Source organism: Aquarana catesbeiana, linkage group LG08, assembly GCF_042186555.1.
Source record: "Aquarana catesbeiana isolate 2022-GZ linkage group LG08, ASM4218655v1, whole genome shotgun sequence".
Taxonomy (NCBI): domain Eukaryota; kingdom Metazoa; phylum Chordata; class Amphibia; order Anura; family Ranidae; genus Aquarana; species Aquarana catesbeiana.
The window spans coordinates 294,021,933-294,048,031 of record NC_133331.1 but is presented as its reverse complement, the minus strand read 5'-3'; the positions used below and the strand labels follow the sequence as shown (position 1 = coordinate 294,048,031).

General features: G+C 47.5%; 3 protein-coding genes across 7 annotated transcripts in view; all 3 read right to left on the bottom strand.

Moving 5' to 3' along the window:
* LOC141104895 (uncharacterized) overlaps nt 1–11,131 on the bottom strand; it is a 53,002-nt gene extending 41,871 nt beyond the window's left edge. The window contains exons 1-3 of one of the 3 annotated variants that reach the window (XR_012235506.1): nt 10,830–11,080; nt 9,944–10,060; nt 8,851–9,228 (exon numbers count right to left, since the gene is read on the bottom strand). The gene's annotated coding sequence lies outside the window, so the exon portion shown is untranslated. Of the gene's footprint in view, nt 1–8,850; nt 9,229–9,943; nt 10,061–10,829 lie in introns of those variants that run through there. The other 2 variants (XM_073594687.1, XM_073594690.1) reach the window with 2 other exon arrangements.
* On the bottom strand, nt 2,506–8,327 carry LOC141104799 (uncharacterized). The gene is made up of 3 exons (XM_073594555.1): nt 8,062–8,327; nt 7,825–7,966; nt 2,506–4,851 (listed from the first exon to the last, which is right to left on the bottom strand). Exons 1-3 carry the CDS (start codon nt 8,302–8,304, stop codon nt 3,338–3,340), a joined length of 1,899 nt encoding a protein of 632 aa, XP_073450656.1. The 5' UTR covers nt 8,305–8,327; the 3' UTR covers nt 2,506–3,337.
* A 6,469-nt stretch (nt 11,132–17,600) lies between the features above and the next one.
* On the bottom strand, nt 17,601–25,899 carry LOC141104804 (uncharacterized). Of its 3 annotated transcripts, none has more exons than XM_073594564.1 (9): nt 25,796–25,899; nt 23,367–23,483; nt 22,394–22,522; nt 22,182–22,305; nt 21,974–22,065; nt 21,729–21,870; nt 21,496–21,593; nt 21,271–21,409; nt 17,601–19,454 (listed from the first exon to the last, which is right to left on the bottom strand). In XM_073594564.1, the coding sequence occupies exons 1-9, from the start codon at nt 25,880–25,882 to the stop codon at nt 18,529–18,531; spliced, it is 1,854 nt and encodes a 617-aa protein (XP_073450665.1). In that variant the 5' UTR covers nt 25,883–25,899; the 3' UTR covers nt 17,601–18,528. The 3 variants fall into 3 exon arrangements, with proteins under 3 accessions (XP_073450665.1, XP_073450666.1, XP_073450667.1); XM_073594565.1 differs by having other exon boundaries at nt 17,601–19,451; XM_073594566.1 differs by lacking the exon at nt 23,367–23,483 and having other exon boundaries at nt 25,796–25,851.
* Nucleotides 25,900–26,099: the final 200 nt, after the last annotated feature.

The window sequence follows — 26,099 nt, the reverse complement described above, 5'->3', positions numbered from 1 at the left end:
GGGGGAATTCTCAAAAAAAAAAAAAAAAGTAATGGAATATGTAAATCCATTGTCCATCGCGTTGTCCAGTGATGCAGAGGCATGTCAGTCTAGAAAACACCCGCCGGCCAACCGACACATCTGATCCCGATGCTACACTCACCATGAATGGCAGCTCCAGTTCCCACCGCTAAGTGCATACCTAGTCATGTAATGGAGGACATATTGCCATGGCCATATTAGGTAAATATCATTGATGTCAACCACTATCCCTACTCCCAGGAATTCCCAGCCGGCAAATGAATGGGGTCATGTGATGTCAACTGGTTGCTAAGGACATAGCAAGTGACAGCACCCACAGCTTCCTTCACAACCATTGAAAGACGTAAGCTGTCATATATATATATAGTAACAGTACACAAATATGATGTGAATGAGGCTTCGGTGCTCCCCTCACATAACAAATGGAAGGACTGGCCACAGTCTGATAATCTTAGCATATAATAAAGCTTTATTATTCCAGACAAAAACATAGAATGTCCAAGGTGCTCCTCATGCCAACATGGGCTTAGTCAAAGTTTTAATAATGTTCCTACCACTGAATAACATCTCTATGGCTAAGCTCTTTAGTCACGATTTCTTGAGGAGGGTCTTTACTGGATGCCGATGTCATCAGAGGGCATCCCGTCCTTCTCGCTGGTAGGATGTGGCTCTATGATGCTTAAGGCTCTAGTGGTAACTCAGTCTTTATATTCCAAGGCAGGACAGTATGGAAAGATTCCTTTTTATACTTTACACTCAACCAATCACTCACCAGCTCTCTTGTGATGGACAGTTGCTTTCTCTAGGCCAGAATGGACATTATTATTAGTAAACATCTTCAGGGTCTCCTCCCTGAAGGGGAAATTCCTGCAGCACTCCAATCCCAAGGCTCATTCTCACAGCAGAACCCTCACCAGGCAGGAGCCTAGGAGAGAAGACCTTATGCCAAGAAGTGTCTCAAATATGTAATATCTTCCCAACCCCCCCCCCCCCCCAGTGCACAAAACAAGGTCCATAAAGACATAGATGAGCGAGTTTGGGGTGGAAGAACTTGACTGGTCTGCACAGAGTCCTGACCTCCTAGAACACCTTAGGGATGAATTAGAGCGGAGCCTGTGAGCTAAGCCTTCTCGTTCAGGATACTGTGCAGGCCAGTCAAGTTCCTCCACCCCAAACTCCCCTCATCCATGTCTTTATGGACCTTGCTTTGTGCACTGGTGGGCAGTCATGTTGGAACAGGAAGGGGCCGTCCCCAAACTGTTCCCACAAAGTTGGGAGCATGAAATTGTCCAAAATGTCTTGGTATGCTGAAACCATAAGAGTTCCCTTCACTGGAACTAAGGGGGCCGAGCCCAACCCCTGAAAGACAACCCCACACCCAGGGAGTTCAGGCTAGTCAAGTTCCGCCACCCCAAACTTGCTCATCCACACTATATTACCAGAAGTATTGGGCCACCCCTCCAAATAATTTGGTGGAGGGGGGATTATGGTGGGGGGGGGGGATTATGGTGTGGGGGGTTGTTTTTCAGGAGTTGGGCTTGGTCCCTCAGGGGTTGGGTTTGGCCCCTTAGTTCCAGTGAAAGGAACTCTTAAGGCGTCAGCATACCAAGACATTTTGGACAATTTCCTGCCCCCAACTTTGTGGGAACTGTGCAGGCCAGTCAAGTTCCTCTACCCCAAACTGGCTCATCCATGTCTTTATGGACCTTGCTTTGTGGACTGGTCCAAACCATTTGGTGGAGGGGGGATTATGGTGTGGGGGTTGTTTTTCAGGGGTTGGGCTTGGCCCCTCAGGGGTTGGGCTTGGCCCCTTAGTTCCAGTGAAGGGAACTCTTAAGGCGTCAGCATACCAAGACATTTTGGACAATTTCATGCTCCCAACTTTGTGGGAGGAGTTTGGGGACGGCCCCTTCCTGTTCCAACATGACTGCCCACCAGTGCACAAAGCAAGGTCCATAAAGACATGGATGAGGGGAGTTTGGGGTGGAGGAACTTGACATTGTCCAAAATGTCTTGGTATGCTGACGCCTTAGGAGTTCCCTTCACTGGAACTAAGGGGCCAAGCCCAACTCCTGCACAACAACCCCACACCATAACCCCCCCTCCACCAAATGATTTGGACCAGTCCACAAAGCAAGCTCCATAAAGGCATGGATGAACGAGTTTGGGGTGGAGGAACTTGACTGGCCTTCACAGTTCCCACAAAGTTGGGAGCATAAAACTGTCCAAAATGTCTTGGTATGCTGACGTCTTAAGAGTTCCCTTCACTGGAACTAAGGGGCCAAACCCAACCCCTGAAAAACAACCCCCACACCCAGGGGGTGCAGGCCAGTCAAGTTCCTCCACCACAAACTTGCTCATCCACACTATATTGCCAGAAGTATTGGGCCACCCCTCCAAATCATTTGGTGGAGGAGGGATTATGGTGTGGGGGGGAGGGGGGATTATGGTGGGGGTTGTTTTTCAGGGGTTGGGCTTGGCCCCTCAGGGGTTGGGCTTGGCCCCTTAGTTCCAGTGAAGGGAACTCTTAAGGCGTCAGCATACCAAGACATTTTGGACAATTTCATGCCCCCAACTTTGTGGGAGGAGTTTGGGGACGGCCCCTTCCTGTTCCAACATGACTGCCCACCAGTGCACAAAGCAAGGTCCATAAAGACATGGATGATCGAGTTTGGGGTGGAGGAACTTGACATTGTCCAAAATGTCTTGGTATGCTGACGCCTTAGGAGTTCCCTTCACTGGAACTAAGGGGGCCAAGCCCAACCCCTGAAAAACAACCCCACACCATAATCCCCCCCACACCAAATGATTTAGACCAGTGCACAAAGCAAGGTCCATAAAGACATGGATGAGCGAGTTTGGGGTGGAGGAACTTGACTGGCCTGCACAGAGTCCTGACCTCAACCCGATAGAACACCTTTGGGATGAATTCGAGCGGAGACTGTGAGCCAGGCCTTCTCGTCTAACATCAGTGCCTGACCTCACTCTTCTGGAAGAATGGTCAAACATTCCCAAAGACACCCTCCTAAACCTTGTGGACGGCCTTCCCAGAAGAGTTGAAGCTGTTATAGCTGCAAAGGGCGGAGCCAACTCAATATTGAACCCTCCGGACTAAGACTGGGATGCCATTAAAGTTCATGTGTGTGTAAAGGCAGGCGTCCCAATACTTTTGGCACTATAGAGTATGAGAATGGTTGTTGCGCCTCTGTCTGTACAAACATCAGGCCAACCAGAAGGATTTCCCCCCCGATGAGTGAAAACGAGATCTAGAACTACTTTTGGAATGACAAAGTCTTTATTAAATGGAACAATTCACCTATAACACTCCGTCGCACGCGTCGCCGGCGTCGGAAGGTACAGAGTGCGTCCTATGATGTCTAATTAAATGTATTTTTTGAATAAAGCCTTTCCCGCACTCTGCACATGAAAAGGGGCGTTCCCCCGTGTGACCTCTCCGGTGTCTTAGAAGGTGCGCCTTCAAAGTGAAGCACTTCCCGCAATCGGGGCATGAGAAGGGGCGCTCCCCCGTGTGGCTTTTCTGGTGCTTCACCAGATATTTCTTCAGCACGAAGGACTTCCCGCACTCTGAACACGTAAAAGGACGCTCGCCGCCGTGACTTTGGAGGTGCGCGAGCAGTTCTCCTTCTCGGACGAAACGTTTCCCGCACTCTGCGCAGGAGAAGGTCTTCTCGCCGGAGTGGGTCTTGCGGTGCCTGGCGAGTTCGGAATTGTTTATGAAGGATTTCCCGCACTCTGGGCAGGCGTAGATCTCCTTCCCGGTGTGGCCCCTCTGGTGGATCTTCAGCTCCGTCTTCGTTTTGAAGGAGATCCCGCACTCCAAGCAGGACAGCGGGGTTTGCTCCATGTGAAGCTTCTGATGCCTTTCAAGCGTCAGTTTCCGGGTGAAGCGTTTCCCGCACGCTAAACAGAAAAACGGCTGTTCGCCGGTGTGGAACCTCTGGTGGTTTATGAGCGTGGTTTTGTGAGTGAAACATTTCCCGCACTCGGGACAGGAGAACGGCTTCTCGCCCGTGTGGAGCTTCAAATGGATATTGAGGTGTCCTTTCTGTGAGAAGGATTTCCCGCACTCGGGACAGGAAAAGGGCTTCTCGCCCGTATGAACCCTCTGATGCCTGACAATATCTGCCTTGTCTATGAACGACTTCTTACACTCCGCACACGAGAAGGGAGTCTCCCCCGTGTGAACCCTAAAGTGGGCCTTCAGGCGATCTTTCTGCTTAAAGCATTTCCCGCACTCTGGGCAGGAAAAGGGACGGTCCCCGGTGTGGCTTTTTTCATGCCTGTCAAGATGCGACTTGGCCGTAAAGCCTTTCCCGCACTCCGAGCAGATAAAGGGCCGCATCCCGATGTGAACGTTTTCATGTCTGATGAGATTGGATTTGGTCTTGAAACACTTCCCGCACTCTAGACATACAAAGGGGCGTTTCTCTCGGTGGTGGGTCCTCGGACGTACAAGGGGCGATGCTATGATTGTGAAACCTTCGTTATATGGAGACTTTGTGAATATCTCATCATCTCCAAGTATGGAAGTATGGGACTGATCAGGAGAAGATCCCTCAGGATGAGGTGGATGGAGAGACCTGTCCATCCCATGAAATGGCCGATCAATATTTGAGGAAGTCGTATCCAAAATACTGGAAGATTCCTCCAGGTCAGAGGGATCCATCGCTCTCTCTACACCCTCATTTGTTCTTCGATTCACATGGCCATGTACTGGAGAATATTGTGCCGGGTCATTGTCTTTGGTATCATATTCTGGAGAGGAGATGAGATGTCCCATCGAGGTGGTCCAGGGACCGAAGTCATCTGCTGAAAAGAATTATAATCATTGGTCACATTTTATAGACATGAGTCATAAACGTTCGTCTAGAGGTCAGGGGTGATAGAGATCTGTCATAGAACAAGGAATGGAGATGGACCTTTCATATGGTGTACAGTATCTCCTCCTCATTTGTTGGGAACATGACGTTATATTGAGGAATGGAGATGGACCTTTCATATGGTGTACAGTATCTCCTCCTCATTTGTTGGGAACATGACATTATATTGGAGGAATGGAGATGGACCTTTCATATGGTGTACAGTATCTCCTCCTCATTTGTTGGGAACATGACATTATATTGAGGAATGGAGATGGACCTTTCATATGGTGTACAGTATCTCCTCCTCATTTGTTGAGAACATGACGTTATATTGAGGAATGGAGATGGACCTTTCATATGGTGTACAGTATCTCCTCCTCATTTGTTGGGAACATGACATTATATTGAGGAATGGAGATGGACCTTTCATATGGTGTACAGTATCTCCTCCTCATTTGTTGAGAACATGACGTTATATTGAGGAATGGAGATGGACCTTTCATATGGTGTACAGTATCTCCTCCTCATTTGTTGGGAACATGACATTATATTGAGGAATGGAGATGGACCTTTCATATGGTGTACAGTATCTCCTCCTCATTTGTTGGGAACATGACATTATATTGAGGAATGGAGATGGACCTTTCATATGGTGTACAGTATCTCCTCCTCATTTGTTGGGAACATGACGTTATATTGAGGAATGGAGATGGACCTTTCATATGGTGTACAGTATCTCCTCCTCATTTGTTGGGAACATGACGTTATATTGAGGAATGGAGATGGACCTTTCATATGGTGTACAGTATCTCCTCCTCATTTGTTGGGAACATGACATTATATTGGAGGAATGGAGATGGACCTTTCATATGGTGTACAGTATCTCCTCCTCATTTGTTGGGAACATGACATTATATTGGAGGAATGGAGATGGACCTTTCATATGGTGTACAGTATCTCCTCCTCATTTGTTGGGAACATGACATTATATTGGAGGAATGGAGATGGACCTTTCATATGGTGTACAGTATCTCCTCCTCATTTGTTTGGAACATGACATTATATTGAGGAATGGAGATGGACCTTTCATATGGTGTACAGTATCTCCTCCTCATTTGTTGGGAACATGACGTTATATTGGAGGAATGGAGATGGACCTTTCATATGGTGTACACTATCTCCTCCTCATTTGTTGGGAACATGACATTATATTGAGGAATGGAGATGGACCTTTCATATGGTGTACAGTATCTCCTCCTCATTTGTTGGGAACATGACATTATATTGAGGAATGGAGATGGACCTTTCATATGGTGTACAGTATCTCCTCCTCATTTGTTGGGAACATGACGTTATATTGAGGAATGGAGATGGACCTTTCATATGGTGTACAGTATCTCCTCCTCATTTGTTGGGAACATGACGTTACATTGGAGGAATGGAGATGGACCTTTCATATGGTGTACAGTATCTCCTCCTCATTTGTTGGGAACATGACATTATATTGGAGGAATGGAGATGGACCTTTCATATGGTGTACAGTATCTCCTCCTCATTTGTTTGGAACATGACATTATATTGAGGAATGGAGATGGACCTTTCATATGGTGTACAGTATCTCCTCCTCATTTGTTGGGAACATGACGTTATATTGGAGGAATGGAGATGGACCTTTCATATGGTGTACACTATCTCCTCCTCATTTGTTGGGAACATGACATTATATTGAGGAATGGAGATGGACCTTTCATATGGTGTACAGTATCTCCTCCTCATTTGTTGGGAACATGACGTTATATTGAGGAATGGAGATGGACCTTTCATATGGTGTACAGTATCTCCTCCTCATTTGTTGGGAACATGACATTATATTGAGGAATGGAGATGGACCTTTCATATGGTGTACAGTATCTCCTCCTCATTTGTTGGGAACATGACGTTATATTGAGGAATGGAGATGGACCTTTCATATGATGTACAGTATCTCCTCCTCATTTGTTGGGAACATGACATTATATTGAGGAATGGAGATGGACCTTTCATATGGTGTACAGTATCTCCACCTCATTTGTTGGGAACATGACGTTATATTGATGAATGGAGATGGACCTTTCATATGGTGTACAGTATCTCCTCCTCATTTGTTGGGAACATGACGTTATATTGAGGAATGGAGATGGACCTTTCATATGGTGTACAGTATCTCCTCCTCATTTGTTGGGAACATGACATTATATTGGAGGAATGGAGATGGACCTTTCATATCATATACAGTATCTCCTCCTCATTTGTTGGGAACATGACGTTATATTGAGGAATGGAGATGGACCTTTCATATGGTGTACAGTATCTCCTCCTCATTTGTTGGGAACATGACATTATATTGAGGAATGGAGATGGACCTTTCATATGGTGTACAGTATCTCCTCCTCATTTGTTGGGAACATGACATTATATTGGAGGAATGGAGATGGACCTTTCATATCATATACAGTATCTCCTCATTTGTTGGGAACATGACGTTATATTGAGGAATGGAGATGGACCTTTCATATGGTGTACAGTATCTCCTCCTCATTTGTTGGGAACATGACATTATATTGAGGAATGGAGATGGACCTTTCATATGGTGTACAGTATCTCCTCCTCATTTGTTGGGAACATGACGTTATATTGAGGAATGGAGATGGACCTTTCATATGGTGTACAGTATCTCCAATGGAGATAGACATGTTAGATGGTGTACAATACTTCTATCTCCTTTGATGGACATTGGAGGGCAGGGTAGGTATAATAATATTTGTATTTGTTATGAAGGAAGAGAATGAGTGGAATGCCATACATAATGGTCCAGTATTTATTATTCAGTCAGCCTAAACTGATCTTATGGTCTGTTCGAGCAAGAAGTGTTATTACTTACCCAAGGTCATATCTACAGAAGAATCCTCCTCTTTAATTGTTCCCACCATCACTACCTCCTGCATAGATGGCTGATTGTCCCTCACATACATGTCATTTTTCTCCCGCTTAATCGCCACTTTTTTACCACTCGAGTCTTCATTCTAAATCCAGAAAATTAAAGAAATACCATCTAAAGCTACAAAAAAGAACATCATTTCATACATGCTGGCCTCTCATTCAGTTTAGTTCCACCTACCTGATGATGGTGAGGTATGGTGTGACCTTCCTGTGTGGAATCCCGGGAATACAGAGGACGGGGACATCTCTCTGGTGGGTTCCTGGTATTAGGTGGCTCCATCATATCATTGTATCCTTCAGATGGTTCCTCCATCACACCATACTCCTCATCATCCTCATCATAATCTTCTTTAACAATAATATTATAATTCTCAAGGTTTTCACTCTGAATATATAATAAAACATTCACTGTAACAAACATGCTTGTGTATAAATCCTTACTACCAATAATTGTCATCTACCTGATGATGGTGAGGGATGGTGTGACCTTCCTGTGTGGAATCCCGGGAATACAGAGGACGGGGACATCTCTCTGGTGGGTTCCTGGTATTAGGTGGCTCCATCATATCCTTGTGTCCTTCTGAAAACTCCTCCATCACTCCATACTCCTCATCCTCCTCATTATAATCTTCTTTAACTACAATATTATCATCCCCGAGGTTTTCACTCTGATTATATAATAAAACATTCATTATATCAAACAAGCTTGTATATAAATCATAACTATCAGTGATTGTTCCTCATCTACCTGATGATGGTGGGGGATGGTGTGACCTTCCTGTGTGGAATCCCGGGAATACAGAGGACGGGGACATCTCTCTGGTGGGTTCCCATTACTGGATCCATCTGTAGGAAACACACACACTGACTGAATACATTGTTTCTATGTGTTTATCAGATGATGGGGGATCTAGGTGGACCCTCCGTACTGCTCTCTTCTTTAGGATAAAGTCTTCTCTTACCCGGTGATGTGAGGGGCGGCTGATTGTCCATCATGACGTCCTTGTAGAGATCCTTGTGTCCTTCTAAATACTCCCACTCCTCCATGGAGAAATAGACAGTGACATCCTGACACCTTATAGGAACCTGACACACACAATGATACAGTCACCATCCAGACACATCCCTTGTCTGTTACTGGATAATGTCCCAGAATTCCCAGAATCCTCCTCACCTCTCCTGTCAGCAGATGGACCATCTTCTTGGTGACTTCTAGGATCTTCTCAAGATGGTGTCCCTCAGATTTTAGGGAGTCACATGGAGGCACTGTGATTGGGGCTGTTCCATTGGAATGACTGTTGGGTGACATTCGCTCCCAATTTGTCTTCTTCACTACTTCATAAAGCTGTGTATAAGAACACAGTAAGTGTGATAATGATGTGACCTCCCAGAATCCTCCTCACCTCTCCGGTCAGGTCTGTGTTTTATTAATAGAGATAAGAGTGATGTCATGTGACCTCCCAGAATCCTCCTCACCTCTCCGGTCAGGTCTGTGTTTTATTAGTAGAGATAAGAGTGATGTCATGTGACCTCCCAGAATCCTCCTCACCTCTCTGGTCAGGTCTGTGTTTTATTAATAGAGATAAGAGTGATGTCATGTGACCTCCCAGAATCCTCCTCACCTCTCCGGTCAGGTCTGTGTTTTATTAATAGAGATAAGAGTGATGTCATGTGACCTCCCAGAATCCTCCTCACCTCTCCGGTCAGGTCTGTGTTTTATTAATAGAGATAAGAGTGATGTCATGTGACCTCCCAGAATCCTCCTCACCTCTCCGGTCAGGTCTGTGTTTTATTAATAGAGATAAGTGTGATGTCATGTGATCTCCCAGAATCCTCCTCACCTCTCCGGTCAGGTCTGTGTTTTATTAATAGAGATAAGAGTGATGTCATGTGACCTCCCAGAATCCTCCTCACCTCTCCGGTCAGGTCTGTGTTTTATTAATAGAGATAAGAGTGATGTCATGTGACCTCCCAGAATCCTCCTCACCTCTCCGGTCAGGTCTGTGTTTTATTAATAGAGATAAGTGTGATGTCATGTGATCTCCCAGAATCCTCCTCACCTCTCCGGTCAGCAGGTAGATCATCTCCAGGGTGAGGTTTAGTATCTTCTTGATTATGTGACCCTGCTTCCCATCCATCGTCCTGGATTTGGTTGCTGGTCACTCAGGACGTTCCTTCTGTGGATGGAGAATAAGCTAGGTAAATGATCTAGGTTGTCTTGGGATGGGAAGAGTGTAGGGGTTACAATGCTGAATTATACACATGGTAAAGTAATAGGAATCCCCATACTGACTGCTGTGTAGTAATCTGGGAACTGATCTGGACTCAGTTACGGTGGGATGTCCAGGTTCTGTGGTCATACATGGTCTGAGCTTCCTACACACTGCTTCAGTCAAATGTAACTTTTCAGTGATGCCGGATTTATGTCTCTTGACCTTCTACTAAAGGAGTCACTACAGCTCTGTGATCCCCATGGATGGATCTGTGAAGGTTGTCATGTGACTATCTGTTCGGGAGTCATTAGTCCATGTAGAGCCTAAGGTTATGGGTCAGCCCCAGGCTGAAAAGACCCGAACCTTGCAACATCGTACACCATCTCACTCCAGAGCACCCACAGAACAGCACCCATCACCCACCAGAAGGACACATCCATAACTTGACCACCGGCAGCCGCATAAAGGACAGCCACCTCGATGAAATTAGCTTCACATCAAAAGCCTCCGTTCGTCTTTCTACATGGCCGTTATACATCCCTGGACTCGGGGAACATAGACAGGATGTATCCGTGTACAACCACTTATTATATATATTGGTGTCTGATTTTAGTCCTATATAACGGGACATCTATGTGTGTAGAAAGATATTATTACATCATAGAGGTGTGTAGAATCGTCTGTCGGTGATGGGACGTTATATGTCTGGAAATAGAAAATAAGATCTTATTACCTCTTCTGCTGCAGTTCCAGCAATGTCTCCTCTCTACTTCCTCCCGATCTCCTCTCACCCGGAACTTCCTATTTATACCTGACATCACTTCCTGTCTGGTCCTTACCCCCCCCCTCTCTTGTGCATGTGTTACCTTTCTTCTGCTCTCCCCTGGTGGTCATGGTGCAAAGTGCCATCTCCTCCTGGTGAGGGTTCTCTACACCGACCTGATATCACAAAGATCGCTGTCCCTCATCCAAAACCAAATCACTCTCTTCCTCCTCTATTCTCCCTCTCTTGGTGTTCCTCCTCTATTCTTCCTCTCTCGGTGTTCCTCGTCTATTCTCCCTCTCTTGGTGTTCCTCCTCTATTCTCCCTCTCTTGGTGTTCCTCCTCTATTCTTCCTCTCTTGGTGTTCCTCCTCTATTCTCCCTCCTTTGGGGTTCCTCCTCTATTCTCCCTCTCTTGGTGTTCCTCCTCTATTCTCCCTCTCTTGGTGTTCCTCCTCTATTCTCCCTCTCTTGGTGTTTCTCCTCTATTCTCCCTCTCTTGGTGTTCCTCCTCTATTCTCCCTCTCTTGGTGTTCCTCCTTTATTCTCCCTCTCTTGGTGTCCCTCCTCTATTCCCCATCTCTCGGTGTTCCTCCTCTATTCTCCCTCTCTTGGTGTTCCTCCTCTATTCTTCCTCTCTCGGTGTTCCTCCTCTATTCTCCCTCTCTTGGTGTTCCTCCTCTATTCTCCCTCTCTTGGTGTTCCTCCTCTATTCTTCCTCTCTTGGTGTTCCTCCTCTATTCTCCCTCCTTTGGGGTTCCTCCTCTATTCTCCCTCTCTTGGTGTTTCTCCTCTATTCTCCCTCTCTTGGTGTTCCTCCTCTATTCTCCCTCTCTTGGTGTTCCTTCTCTATTCTTCCTCTCTTGGTGTTCCTCCTCTATTCTCCCTCTCTTGGTGTTCCTCCTCTATCCTCCCTCTCTTGGTGTTCCTCCTCTATTCTCCCTCTCTTGGTGTTCCTCCTCTATTCTCCCTCTCTTGGTGTTCCTCCTCTATTCTCCCTCTCTTGGTGTTCCTCCTATCTTCTCCCTCTCTTGGTGTTCCTCCTATCTTCTCCCTCTCTTGGTGTTCCTCCTTTATTCTCCCTCTCTTGGTGTTCCTCCTCTATTCTCCCTCTCTTGGTGTTCCTCCTCTATTCTCCCTCTCTTGGGGTTCCTCCTCTATTCTCCCTCTCTTGGTGTTCCTCCTCTATTCTCCCTCTCTTGGTGTTCCTCCTCTATTCTTCCTCTCTTGGTGTTCCTCCTCTATTCTCCCTCTCTTGGTGTTCCTCCTCTATTCTCCCTCTCTTGGTGTTCCTCCTCTATTCCCCCTCTCTTGGTGTTCCTCCTCTATTCTCCCTCTCTTGGTGTTCCTCCTCTATTCTTCCTCTCTCGGTGTTCCTCCTCTATTCTCCCTCTCTTGGTGTTCCTCCTCTATTCTCCCTCTCTTGGTGTTCCTCCTCTATTCTCCCTCTCTTGGTGTTGATCCACTATTCTTCCTCTCTCGGTGTTCCTCCTCTATTCTCCCTCTCTTGGTGTTGATCCTCTATTCTCCCTCTCTTGGTTTTCCTCCTCTATTCTCCCTCTCTTGATGTTCCTCCTCTATTCTCCCTCATTTGGGGTTCCTCCTCTATTCTCCCTCATTTGGGGTTCCTCCTCTATTCTCCCTCATTTGGGGTTCCTCCTCTATTCTCCCTCATTTGGTGTTCCTCCTCTATTCCCCCTCTCTTGGTGTTCCTCCTCTATTCTCCCTCTCTTGGTGTTCCTCCTCTATTCTTCCTCTCTCGGTGTTCCTCCTCTATTCTCCCTCTCTTGGTGTTCCTCCTCTATTCTCCCTCTCTTGGTGTTCCTCCTCTATTCTCCCTCTCTTGGTGTTGATCCTCTATTCTTCCTCTCTCGGTGTTCCTCCTCTATTCTCCCTCTCTTGGTGTTCCTCTTCTATTCTCCCTCTCTTGGTGTTCCTTCTCCATTCTCCCTCTCTTGGTGTTCCTCCTCTATTCTCCCTCTCTTGGTGTTCCTCCTCTATTCTCCCTCTCTTGGTGTTCCTCCTCTATTCTCTTCTCAGGAAACCGGGGACACTGGGGGGCAATAGGAATCTTCTCAGGAAGCAGGGGACACTTGGAATCTTCTCAGGAAGCCAGGGACACTGGGGGGCACTAGGAATCTTCTCAAGAAGCCGGGAACACTAGAAATCCTCTCAGGAAGCCGGGGACACTGGCGCGGGGGGGGGGGGGGGGGGCGCTAGCAATCTTCTCAGGAAGCCGGGGACACTGGGGGGTTACTTGGAATCTTCTCAGGAAGCCGAGGACACTGGGGGGCACTAGGAATCTTCTCAGGAAGCCAGGAACACTGGGGGGAGGGGCAACAGGAATCTTCTCAGGAAGCCGGGGGCACTAGGAATCTTCCCAGGAAGTCGGGGGCACTAGGAATCTTTTAAGGAAGTTGGGAACACTGGGAGTCACTAGGAATCTTCTCAGGAAGCCGGGTACACTGGGGGGTCACTTGGAATCTTCTCAGGAAGCCAGGGACACTGGGGGTCACCTAGAATCTTCTCAGGAAGCCAAGGACACTGGGGATCACTTGGAATCTTCTCAGGAAGCTGGGGACACAGGGGGGCACTAGGAATCTTCTCAGGAAGCCGGGTACACTGTGAGTCACTTGGAATCTTCTCAGGAAGCCAGGAACACTAGGAATCTTCTCAGGAAGCCAGGAACATTAGGAATCTTCTCAGGAAGCCGGGGACACTAGGAATCTTCTCAGGAAGTCGGGGACACTGGGAGTCACTAGGAATCTTCTCAGGAAGCTGGGGACACTGGGGGGGTCACTTGGAATCTTCTCAGGAAGCCAGGGACACTGGGGGTCACCTAGAAACTTCTCAGGAAGCCAAGGACACTGGGGATCACTTGGAATCTTCTCAGGAAGCTGGGGACACAGGGGGGCACTTGGAATCTTCTCAGCAAGCCAGGAACACTAGGAATCTTCTCAGGAAGCCGGGGGTACTAGGAATCTTCTCAGGAAGACGGGGACACTAGGAATCTTCTCAGGAAGCCTGGGACACTAGGAATCATCTCAGGAAGCCGGGGACACTAGGAATCTTCTCAGGAAACTGGGGGCACTAGGAATCTTCTAAGGAACCGGGGGGCACTAGGAATCTTCTCAGGAACCCGGGGGCACTAGGAATCTTCTCAGGAAGCCGGGGGGACTAGGAATCTTCTCAGGAAGCCGGGGGGACTAGGAATCTTCTCAGGAAGCCAGGGGCACTAGGAATCTTCTCAGGAAGCCGGGGACACTAGGAATCTTCTCAGGAAGCTGAGGGCACTAGGAATCTTTTCAGGAAGCCCCGGGTTGACTAGGAATCTTCTCAGGAATCCGGGGACACTAGAAATCTTCTCAGGAAGACGAGGACACTGGGGGGACACTAGGAATCTTCTCAGGAAGCCGGGGGTACTAGGAATCTTTTCAGGAAGCCAGGGGTACTAGGAATCTTTTCAGGAAGCCGGGGACACTGGGGGGGCACTAGTAATCTTCTCAGGAAGCCAGGGGCACTAGGAATCATCTCAGGAAGATGGGGACACTAGGAATCTTCTCAGGAAGACGGGGACACTGGGGGGGGGGGGGGGTGCACTAGCAATCTTCTCAGGTAGCCGGGGGGCACTAGTAATCTTCTCAGGAAGCCGGGGGCACTAGGAATCTTCTCAGGAAGGTGGGGACACTAGGAATCTTCTCAAGAAGACAGGGACACTGGGGGGGACACTAGGAATCTTCTCAGGAAGCCGAGGGCACTAGGAATCTTTTCAGGAAGCCGGAGACACTAGGAATCTTCTCAGGAAGACGAGGACACTGGGGGGACACTAGGAATCTTCTCAGGAAGCCGAGGGCACTAGGAATCTTTTCAGGAAGCTTGGGACACTAGGAATCTTCTCAGGAAGACGAGGACACTGGGGGGACACTAGGAATCTTCTCAGGAAGCCAGGGGCACTAGGAATCATCTCAGGAAGATGGGGACACTAGGAGTCTCCTCAGGAAAAGGGGCCCTTGGGGGGGGCGGGGGGGGGGTGCACTAGGAATCTTCTCAGGAAGCCGGGGGGACTAGGAATCTTCTCAGAAAGACAGGGAAACTGGGGGGACACTAGGAATCTTCTCAGGAAGCCAGGGGTATTAGGAATCTTTTTAGGAAGCCGGGGGTACTAGGAATCTTTTCAAGAAGCCAGGGACACTGGGGGGGGGGGGGGGGCACTAGGAATCTTCTCAGGAAGACGGGGACACTAGGAATCTTCTCAGGAAGACGAGGGCACTAGGAATCTTCTCAGGAAGCCGGGGAGACTAGGAATCTTCTCAAGAAGACGGGGACACTGGTGGGGGGCACTAGGAATCTTCTCAGGAAGACGGGGACACTGGGGGGGGGTGCACTAGCAATCTTCTCAGGAAGCCGGGGGCACTAGTAATCTTCTCAGGAAGCCGGGGGCACTAGGAATCTTCTCAGGAAGGTGGGGACACTAGGAATCTTCTCAAGAAGACGGGGACACTGGGGGGGACACTAGGAATCTTCTCAGGAAGCCGAGGGCACTAGGAATCTTTTCAGGAAGCCGGAGACACTAGGAATCTTCCCAGGAAGACGAGGACACTGGGGGGACACTAGGAATCTTCTCAGGAAGCCGAGGGCACTAGGAATCTTTTCAGGAAGCTGGAGACACTAGGAATCTTCCCAGGAAGACGAGGACACTGGGGGGACACTAGGAATCTTCTCAGGAAGCCGAGGGCACTAGGAATCTTTTCAGGAAGCTGGGGACACTAGGAATCTTCTCAGGAAGACGAGGACACTGGGGGGACACTAGGAATCTTCTCAGGAAGCCAGGGGCACTAGGAATCATCTCAGGAAGATGGGGACACTAGGAGTCTCCTCAGGAAAACAGGGCCCTTGGGGGGGACGGGGGACGGGAGCACTAGGAATCTTCTCAGGAAGCCGGGGGGACTAGGAATCTTCTCAGAAAGACAGGGAAACTGGGGGGACACTAGGAATCTTCTCAGGAAGCCAGGGGTATTAGGAATCTTCTCAGGAAGCCGGGGGTACTAGGAATCTTTTCAAGAAGCCAGGGACACTGGGGGGGGGGGGGCACTAGTAATCTTCTCAGGAAGCCGGGGGCACTAGGAATCTTCTCAGGAAGGTGGGGACACTAGGAATCTTCTCAAGAAGACAGGGACACTGGGGGGGAGACTAAGAATCTTCTCAGGAAGACGGGGGCACTAGGAATCTTCTCAGGAAGCCGGGGGCACTAGGAATCTTCTCAGGAAGCCGGGGGGACTAGGAATCTTCTCAGGAAGCCGGGGGAACTAGGAATCTTCTCAGGAAGCCGGGGACACTAGGTAACTTCTCAGGAAGCCGGGGGCACTAGGAATCATTTCAGGAAGCCGGGGGGACTAGGAATCTTCTCAGGAAGCCGGGGGCACTAGGAATCTTCTCAGTAAGATGGGGACACTGGGGGGCATTAGGAATCTTTTCAGGAAGCCAGGGGGGGCTAGGAATCTTCTCAGGATGGCGGGAGGACTAGGAATATTCTCAAGAAGCCAGGGGTACTAGGAATCTTTTCAAGAAGCCGGAGACACTAGGAATCTTCTCAGGCAGCCGGGAGGACTAGGAATCTTCTCAGGAAACTGGGAGGGCTAGGAATCTTCTTGGAAACACCAGGGGATCTGGCACTAGGAACACTCACCCAGGCACAGCCCGGCTTAAATACAAAGGGAGATGTTTGGCTAGAGAACTGAACAGTGGGGGATAACAGGTAACAGGAGAACCTTTGCTCCTCCTTCAAATACTTGCGTCCCCTTCGCTCCGTTCCAGATGCACATACTCACTTCCTCTTCGTTCCCCTTCCAAATGTAGATTTGCCCTTTCCTACATTTTCACTTCACCCTGCTGCACATGCTCACTTCCTCTTTGCTCCACCCAATTGCAGTTCAGCAGTTGTCCCTAATTTGTTTCACCCTATCAAGTTTTAATTGTTGGGGGGGGGGGGGGGGGGGTGACATCGCTCCTCCATATATACAGTACAGTGAGTATTGCCCCAAGGATCCCTGGGTGAAAATAAAGGAAAAGAACCCAGAAAAAAACGAAAACAAATGCGGCCACCACACGTTTGTTCTTGGGTTTAGATAAACTTTATTAGTACTCATCTACACACGATGGTGATAACACACTATTGTACTTATTACACCAGACACCACCGACCAATCAGAATACCCCTTATGGGCGGAGCTACTGGGTATAAATCTTCCTCCTCTGTGCCACACACGGGACAATTCAGTCTACGGAGCGTCACCCCCAGATTACCGCCACAATCTACTCATGTCTACTGAGATTCCTTTTCTTCCTGATACATTTCCCGCACTCAGTCTATGGAAAAGGAAGGCTGCTGGAGTGAATCCTCTGGTGTATAAGAAGCTAATTTCCCCACATGAAACATTTCCCACACTATCAATAGGAGATTCTGGTGTCTTCTGATGTCAGAGGAGCTCAGACTTGTATCTATGGGATTTGGGGCAGTCTGGACCCTGATATGTTTTTTCGAGTGCGGGAGATCCACCAGAGGAGCAGCCCAAAGATGAGGACCTGAGAAGAGTGTCTAGTCGGTGTAGGCCTTCTGGTGTCGGAGGAGCTCGGACTTGTATATATAAGATTTGGGGCAGTCTGGACACTGATAGGTCCTCATCTTGGGGTGGCTCCTCTGATGGATCTCCCGCACTCAGGATGCTCCTAGGCTGTGTGGGCCTTCTGGTGTTGGAGGAGCTCGGACTGGTATATATAGGATTTGGGGCAGTCTGGACACTGATAGGTCCTCATCTTGGGGTGGCTCCTCTGATGGATCTCCCGCACTCAGGACATGAGAAGAGCGTCTAATCGGTGTGGGCCTTCTGGTGTCGGAGGAGCTCGGACTGGTATATATAGGATTTGGGGCAGTCTGGACACTGATAGGTCCTTTTCTTTGGGTTGCTTCTCTGGTGGATCTCCCGCATTCGGGACATGAGAAGAGTGTCTAGTCGGTGTAGGCCTTCTGGTGTCGGAGGAGCTTGGACTTGTATATATAAGATTTGGGGCAGTCTGGACACTGATAGGTCCTCTTCTTGGGGTGGCTCCTCTGATGGATCTCCCGCACTCGGGATGCTCCTAGGCAGTGTGGGCCTTCTGGTGTCGGAGGAGCTCGGACTGGTATATATAAGATTTGGGGCAGTCTGGACACTGATAGGTCCTCTTCTTGGGGTGGTTCCTCTGATGGATCTCCCACACTCGGGATGCTCCTAGGCTGTGTGGGCCTTCTGGTGTCGGAGGAGCTCAGACTTGTATATATAGGATTTGGGGCAGTCTGGACACTGATAGGTCCTCATCTTGGGGTGGCTCCTCTGATGGATCTCCCACACTCGGGACATGAGAAGAGCATCTAGGCGGTGTGGGCCTTCTGGTGTCGGAGGAACTCAGACTTGTATATATAGGATTTGGGGCAGTCTGGACACTGATAGGTCCTCTTCTTGGGGTGGCTCCTCTGATGGATCTCCCGCACTCGGGATGCTCCTAGGCAGTGTGGGCCTTCTGGTGTCGGAGGAGCTCTGACTGGTATATATAGGATTTGGGGCAGTCTGGACACTGATAGGTCCTCTTCTTGGGGTGGCTCCTCTGATGGATCTCCCGCACTCGGGATGCTCCTAGGTGGTGTGGGCCTTCTGGTGTCGGAGGAGCTCTGACTGGTATATATAAGATTTGGGGCAGTCTGGACACTGATAGGTCCTCTTCTTGGGGTGGCTCCTCTGATGGATCTTCATCTCGCACTTCGTATTGAACGGCATCCCGCACTCCACACAGGACAGAGACGTTTCGCTCAATTTCTGGTGTCTTTCAAGACTCATTTTCCGCGTGAAGCGTTTCCCACACACCGTACAGGAAAAGGGCTGTTCGCCGGTGTGGAATCTCTGGTGGTTGACGAGCGTAGATTTATGGGTGAAACGTTTCCCGCACTCGGGACAGGCAAACGCTTTCTCGCCGGTGTGAAGTCTCAAATGGATATTGAGGTGTCCTTTTTGTGAAAAGCTTTTCCCGCACTCTGGGCAGGCGAAGGGCCTCTCGCCGGTGTGGACTCTCAGGTGACTGACAAAATGTGCCTTGTCTATGAACGACTTCTTGCACTCCACACACGAGAAACGAGTCTCACCCTTGTGAATTCTACGGTGGGCATACAGACGGTCTTTCTGCTTAAAGCATTTCCCGCACTCTGGGCACGAATAGGGGCGGTCTCCAGTGTGACTTTTTTTGTGTCTGTCAAGATGCGATTTTGCGGTATAGTCTTTCCCGCACTCCGAACAGGAATAGGGCCGCTTCCCGATGTGAACATTTTCATGTCTGATGAGGTTTGATTTTGTCTGAAAGCACTTCCCGCACTCTGAGCATATAAAAGGGTGGTTCTCATTGTGGGTTTGCTGATGTACGAGGGAAGAGGACTTATCGGGAGAAGATTCCTCAGGATTACGTGGATCTAGGGACCTCCCCATACTGCCAGGACTAGAGATTTCACGCTTGGCAAAGTTTTCTGGAAACGGATGTCCCATCGAGGATTTCCAGACAATGATGTCATCTGCTGGAAAGAGATCTTTATTAATGTTATAAACACGAATATATTTCATGTTCTCCAGTCTGGAGTCATGTATACAGGATACAAATCTGAGGAATATACAAGACAACATTATGGTGAGGAATGGAGATGGACCTTTCATATGGTGTACAGTATCTCCTCCTCATTTGTTGGGAACATGACATTATATTGGAGGAATGGAGATGGACCTTTCATATGGAGTACAGTATCTCCTCCTCATTTGTTGGGAACATGACATTATATTGAGGAATGGAGATGGACCTTTCATATGGTGTACAGTATCTCCTCCTCATTTGTTGGGAACATGACGTTATATTGAGGAATGGAGATGGACCTTTCATATGGTGTACAGTATCTCCTCCTCATTTGTTGGGAACATGACATTATATTGGAGGAATGGAGATGGACCTTTCATATGGTGTACAGTATCTCCTCCTCATTTGTTGGGAACATGACATTATATTGAGGAATGGAGATGGACCTTTCATATGGTGTACAGTATCTCCTCCTCATTTGTTGGGAACATGACATTATATTGAGGAATGGAGATGGACCTTTCATATGGTGTACAGTATCTCCTCCTCATTTGTTGGGAACATGACGTTATATTGAGGAATGGAGATGGACCTTTGATATGGTGTACAGTATCTCCTCCTCATTTGTTGGGAACATGACGTTATATTGAGGAATGGAGATGGACCTTTCATATGGTGTACAGTATCTCCTCCTCATTTGTTGGGAACATGACATTATATTGAGGAATGGAGATGGATCTTTCATATGGTGTACAGTATCTCCTCCTCATTTGTTGGGAACATGACGTTATATTGAGGAATGGAGATGGACCTTTCATATGGTGTACAGTATCTCCTCCTCATTTGTTGGGAACATGACGTTATATTGGAGGAATGGAGATGAACCTTTCATATGGTGTACAGTATCTCCTCCTCATTTGTTGGGAACATGACATTATATTGAGGAATGGAGATGGACCTTTCATATGGTGTACAGTATCTCCTCCTCATTTGTTGGGAACATGACGTTATATTGAGGAATGGAGATGGACCTTTCATATGGTGTACAGTATCTCCTCCTCATTTGTTGGGAACATGACATTATATTGAGGAATGGAGATGGACCTTTCATATGGTGTACAGTATCTCCTCCTCATTTGTTGGGAACATGACATTATATTGAGGAATGGAGATGGACCTTTCATATGGTGTACAGTATCTCCTCCTCATTTGTTGGGAACATGACGTTATATTGAGGAATGGAGATGGACCTTTCATATGGTGTACAGTATCTCCTCCTCATTTGTTGGGAACATGACATTATGTTGGAGGAATGGAGATGGACCTTTCATATGGTGTACAGTATCTCCTCCTCATTTGTTGGGAACATGACATTATGTTGGAGGAATGGAGATGGACCTTTCATATGGTGTACAGTATCTCCTCCTCATTTGTTGGGAACATGACGTTATATTGAGGAATGGAGATGGACCTTTCATGTGGTGTACAGCATCTCCTCCTCATTTGTTGGGACACCGAGTTGTCAAAGTATTGATTATTCTGGTGAAAACTTAAGATAGGTCTACCACAGTTCTATCCTACAATATGATGTTTTACACCAATTTTAGCATTTCTGCTTTCCTGGTCTACAGTTTATAAATCAGTCCAATCTCAGGGATGTCATGGTCTGCTATATCTCCGTCTCTGTTCGTCATTCTGAATATCTTAAACTTGTGGAAGTAAAATGGCCCTGGTATCAGTTTCAGCATTTGATGTTCATTACTCACCTGATCTGATATCTGGAGAAGAGTCCTCCTCTTTAACTGTCACCATTGTTCCAGCCTCCTCCATAAACAGATTACCCATCACATACGTTTCTTCTTCTTCCTCTTTAATCTTAATTTTCAGTTCACTCAGATCTTCAGCCTAGATCAAGACGATGAAATATCACCGGACTCTACAGAACAGTAAATCATTTCACATGGACTGGGGTCTCAATCGGTTCTATCTACCTGACTACATTGTGCGTAGCAGTGACCTTCCTGTGTGGAATCCCGGGAATACAGAGGACGGGGACATCTCTCTGGTGGGTTCCCATTACTGGATCCATCTGTAGGAAACACACACACTGACTGAATACATTGTCTCCTCACCATTCTCTTTCTCACGTTTTTACCAAAGTTCATTAGAAACTACAAATATGAACACAAATCCTTGTAGAACAAACATTTTGTTCATTACTCGCCTGTGCTGATATTTAGTGAAGATTCTTCGTGTTCGGTTGTCACCATCACCAGATCCTCCTCCATGGACTGCAGACCATCCCTCACATACGACTCTTCTTCTTCCTCTTTGACCCCAACATTGTTATCCCTCAGTTCTTCACGCTAAATTAACAAAATAATATCTGTATGATGAAACTGCATAGAGGCATATAATCTTGTACAGTGTGGAGTCACTTTTACACTTTAGACCTTCATTCCCGTCTACCTGATCAAGGAGGAAGTCATCTTCCTGTGTGGAATCCCGGGAATACAGAGGACGGGGACATCTCTCTGGTGGGTTCCCATTACTGGATCCATCTGTAGGAAACACACACACTGACTGAATACATTGTTTCTATGTGTTTATCAGATGATGGGGGATCTAGGTGGACCCTCCGTACTGCTCTCTCCTTTACAATAAAGTCTCCTCTTACCCGGTGATGTGAGGGGCGGCTGATTGTCCATCATGACGTCCTTGTAGAGATCCTTGTGTCCTTCTAAATACTCCCACTCCTCCATGGAGAAATAGACAGTGACATCCTGACACCTTATAGGAACCTGACACACACAATGATACAGTCACCATCCAGACACATCCCTTGTCTGTTACTGGATAATGTCCCAGAATTCCCAGAATCCTCCTCACCTCTCCTGTCAGCAGCTCAGTGATCTTATTGGTCAGTTCCAGGATCTTCCTGTCACTGTCCCCCTTAGGTTTCAAGGACTGAGGAACCTTGATGATGAGATGATCACCAGACTTCACAGGAGGAAAACTCTGTATCAAAAAAGTAACAATGATACCTCCCAGAATCCTCCTCACCTCTTTGGTCAGGTCTATTTTATTAATAGAGATAGGAGTGATGTCATGTGACCTCCCAGAATCCTCCTCACCTCTCCGGTCAGGTCTGTGTTTTATTAATAGAGATAAGAGTGATGTCATGCGACCTCCCAGAATCCTCCTCACCTCTCCTGTCAGGTCTGTGTTTTATTAATAGAGATAAGAGTGATGTCATGTGACCTCCCAGAATCCTCCTCACCTCTCCGGTCAGGTCTGTGTTTTATTAATAGAGATAAGAGTGATGTCATGTGACCTCCCAGAATCCTCCTCACCTCTTTGGTCAGGTCTATTTTATTAATAGAGATAGGAGTGATGTCATGTGACCTCCCAGAATCCTCCTCACCTCTCCGGTCAGGTCTGTGTTCTATTAATAGAGATAAGAGTGATGTCATGTGACCTCCCAGAATCCTCCTCACCTCTCCGGTCAGGTCTGTGTTTTATTAATAGAGATAAGAGTGATGTCATGTGACCTCCCAGAATCCTCCTCACCTCTCTGGTCAGGTCTGTGTTCTATTAATAGAGATAAGAGTGATGTCATGTGACCTCCCAGAATCCTCCTCACCTCTCCGGTCAGGTCTGTGTTTTATTAATAGAGATAAGAGTGATGTCATGTGACCTCCCAGAATCCTCCTCACCTCTCCGGTCAGGTCTGTGTTTTATTAATAGAGATAAGAGTGATGTCATGTGACCCCCCAGAATCCTCCTCACCTCTCCGGTCAGGTCTGTGTTTTATTAATAGAGATAAGAGTGATGTCATGTGACCTCCCAGAATCCTCCTCACCTCTCCGGTCAGCAGGTAGATGATCTCCAGGGTGAGGTTTAGTATTTTCTCGGTCATGTGATCTTGTTTCCCATCCATCGTCCTGGATTTGGTTGTTGGTCGCTGAGGATCTTCCTTCTGTTGATGGACAATGAGGTGACAATGATTTAGGTTGTATTGGGATGGGAAGAGTGTAGGGGTTATAAAGGCTGAATTATACACATGGTAAAGTAATAGGAATCCCCATACTGACTGCTCTGTAGTAATCTGGGAGCTGATCTGGACTCAGTTACGGTGGGATGTCCAGGTTCTGTAGTCATACATGGTCTTAGTTTCCTACACTTCGCTTCAGTTCAAAATAACTTTGCAGTGATGCCGGATTTATGTCTCTTTGTCTTCTATAAAGGAGTCACTACAGCTCTGTTCTCCCCATTGATGGATCCATAAAAGATGTGACTATCCATCCAGAAGTCAGATGTCCATGTAGAGTCTCAGTTATGGGACTACTTCTGCTTCTACTTCTAGGCCCTACAAGGTGTGGAGTTTCAGTGTAGTTTGTGTCATGGCAGATGGTGGGTGTAGCCGAAAAATGAAGTCTGGGTCAATACACAAGGGAGTCCTGATCAAAATCCATATCAGACCGAAAGAGTCTGGTATGAAAAAGTGGGGAGAACCTTTTCTTTTTATATTAAGCTATCCCCGCTTCTTTGCTTATATGGTGAGGATTCTCAGGCATGTTAAGTGAATAGTTTCAGTGACACCACTGGTTGCTAAGGACTTGGCCATGATTGTACCCACCACAAGCCTTAGCAACCATGAAGTGGGAAGCTGTGTAATGATGGAAGTAATAACGCTATTAAAGATGACGTTCAGCTCCCTCCATATGGGTGAATGTTCAGGCGTGTGTCTGAATGCCTGAACTGTCCATGCTCCATGACTGAACTTGGGTTAGGTCCGAACCATAAACTCATCTCTCCTTCTCAGCACCCGTCTGTGGTCAGATAGTAAGACCAGATGATTCTGGGTTGGCCGTGTCCTCTGTGGTTGGACCTTCTCAAGACCTTCATTAGTTGGAAAGTAGGACTGGACAGTTCTAGACTGGCTGTGTCCTCTGTGGTTGAACCTTCTCAAGACCTTCATTAGATGGAAAGTAGGACCGGACAGTTCTAGACTGGCTGTGTCCTCTGTGGTTGGACCTTCTCAAGACCTTCATTAGTTGGAAAGTAGAACTGGACAGTTCTAGACTGGCTGTGTCCTCTGTGGTTGGACCTTCTCAACACCTTCATTAGATGGAAAGTAGGACTGGACAGATCTAGACTGGCTGTGTCCTCTGTGGTTGGACCTTCTCCAGACCTTCATTAGATGGAAAGTAGGACTGGACAGTTCTAGACTGGCTGTGTCCTCTGTGGTTGGACCTTCTCCAGACCTTCATTAGATGGAAAGTAGGACTGGACAGATCTAGACTGGCTGTGTCCTCTGTGGTTGGACCTTCTCAACACCTTCATTAGTTGGAAAGTAGGACCGGACAGTTCTAGACTGGCTGTGTCCTCTGTGGTTGGACCTTCTCAAGACCTTCATTAGTTGGAAAGTAGGACCGGACAGTTCTAGACTGGCTGTGTCCTCTGTGGTTGAACCTTCTCAAGACCTTCATTATTTGGAAAGTAGGGCCGGACAGTTCTAGACTGGCTGTGTCCTCTGTGGTTGGACCTTCTCAAGACCTTCATTAGTTGGAAAGTAGGACCGGACAGTTCTAGACTGGCTGTGTCCTCTGTGATCGTGTAATTCATATGAGGGATGAGGTGGCAACCCTCCCGATCACAGAGGACACAGCCAGTCTAGAACTGTCCGGTCCTACTTTCCAACTAATGAAGGTCTTGAGAAGGTCCAACCACAGAGGACACAGCCAGTCTAGAACTGTCTGGTCCTACTTTCCAAATAATGAAGGTCTTGAGAAGGTCCAACCACAGAGGACACAGCCAGTCTAGAACTGTCCGGTCCTACTTTCCAACTAATGAAGGTCTTGAGAAGGTCCAACCACAGAGGACACGGCCAACCCAGAATTACCTGGTCTTATTTTCTGACCACAGACGGAGCTGAGAAGTAGAGATGAGCTCATGGTTTCGGACCTAACCCAAGTTCAGACTGAACATGGACGTTCAGGCCGTGTCCTCCATGATGGGACCCAACAACGCGTTCCCTGACACCCCCACACGCCAGACATGAGCCAAACGTCTTTCTACATGACCGTTGTACGCCTCCGGACTCTGAGAATTTAGACAGGACGTCTCTGTGTACAACCAAACATTAGATATATTTGTGTCTGCGTTTAGTCCTATATAACGGGACATTGATGTGTGTAGGAAGATAATATTACGTCATAGAGGTGTGTAGAATCGTCTGCCGGTGATGGGACATTATATGTCTGGAAATAGAAAATAAGATCTTATTACCTCCTCTGCTGCCAGTTCCAGCAATGTCTCCTCTCTACTTCCTCCCAACTCACGTCTGACCCGGAACTTCCTATTTATACCTGACATCACTTCCTGTCTGCTCTCCCTCTGGTGGTCAGTGTGGGAAGTGCATCACCAATCTGACATCCCCGCCGCCGCTGTCCCTATTCCTCCTCTGGAGTCCCTCTCTTTGGTCTGATGTATAGACTTCTATAGAAATGGATTATTTACCTCCCCCAAACCTTCACCCAACCTCCAAAATATTGGTTGTAGAGGAAAATCCAATACAGGAGAAACCGTGGTG

What these genes read in the sequence shown, in the direction of transcription:
- LOC141104799 (XM_073594555.1), bottom strand. Translation starts at nt 8,304, where the DNA reads ATGTTTGTTACAGTGAATGTTTTATTATATATTCAGAGTGAAAACCTT. An exon ending in CCATACCTCACCATCATCAG is followed by an intron (nt 7,967 to 8,061) that starts GTAGGTGGAACT and finishes TTCTGGATTTAG; the next exon opens with AATGAAGACTCGAGTGGTAA. An exon ending in TTCTGTAGATATGACCTTGG is followed by an intron (nt 4,852 to 7,824) that starts GTAAGTAATAAC and finishes AATTCTTTTCAG; the next exon opens with CAGATGACTTCGGTCCCTGG.
- LOC141104804 (XM_073594564.1), bottom strand. Translation starts at nt 25,882, where the DNA reads ATGTCAGGTATAAATAGGAAGTTCCGGGTCAGACGTGAGTTGGGAGGA. An exon ending in CTGAGCTGCTGACAGGAGAG is followed by an intron (nt 22,306 to 22,393) that starts GTGAGGAGGATT and finishes TGTGTGTGTCAG; the next exon opens with GTTCCTATAAGGTGTCAGGA. An exon ending in ATGACTTCCTCCTTGATCAG is followed by an intron (nt 21,871 to 21,973) that starts GTAGACGGGAAT and finishes TTGTTAATTTAG; the next exon opens with CGTGAAGAACTGAGGGATAA.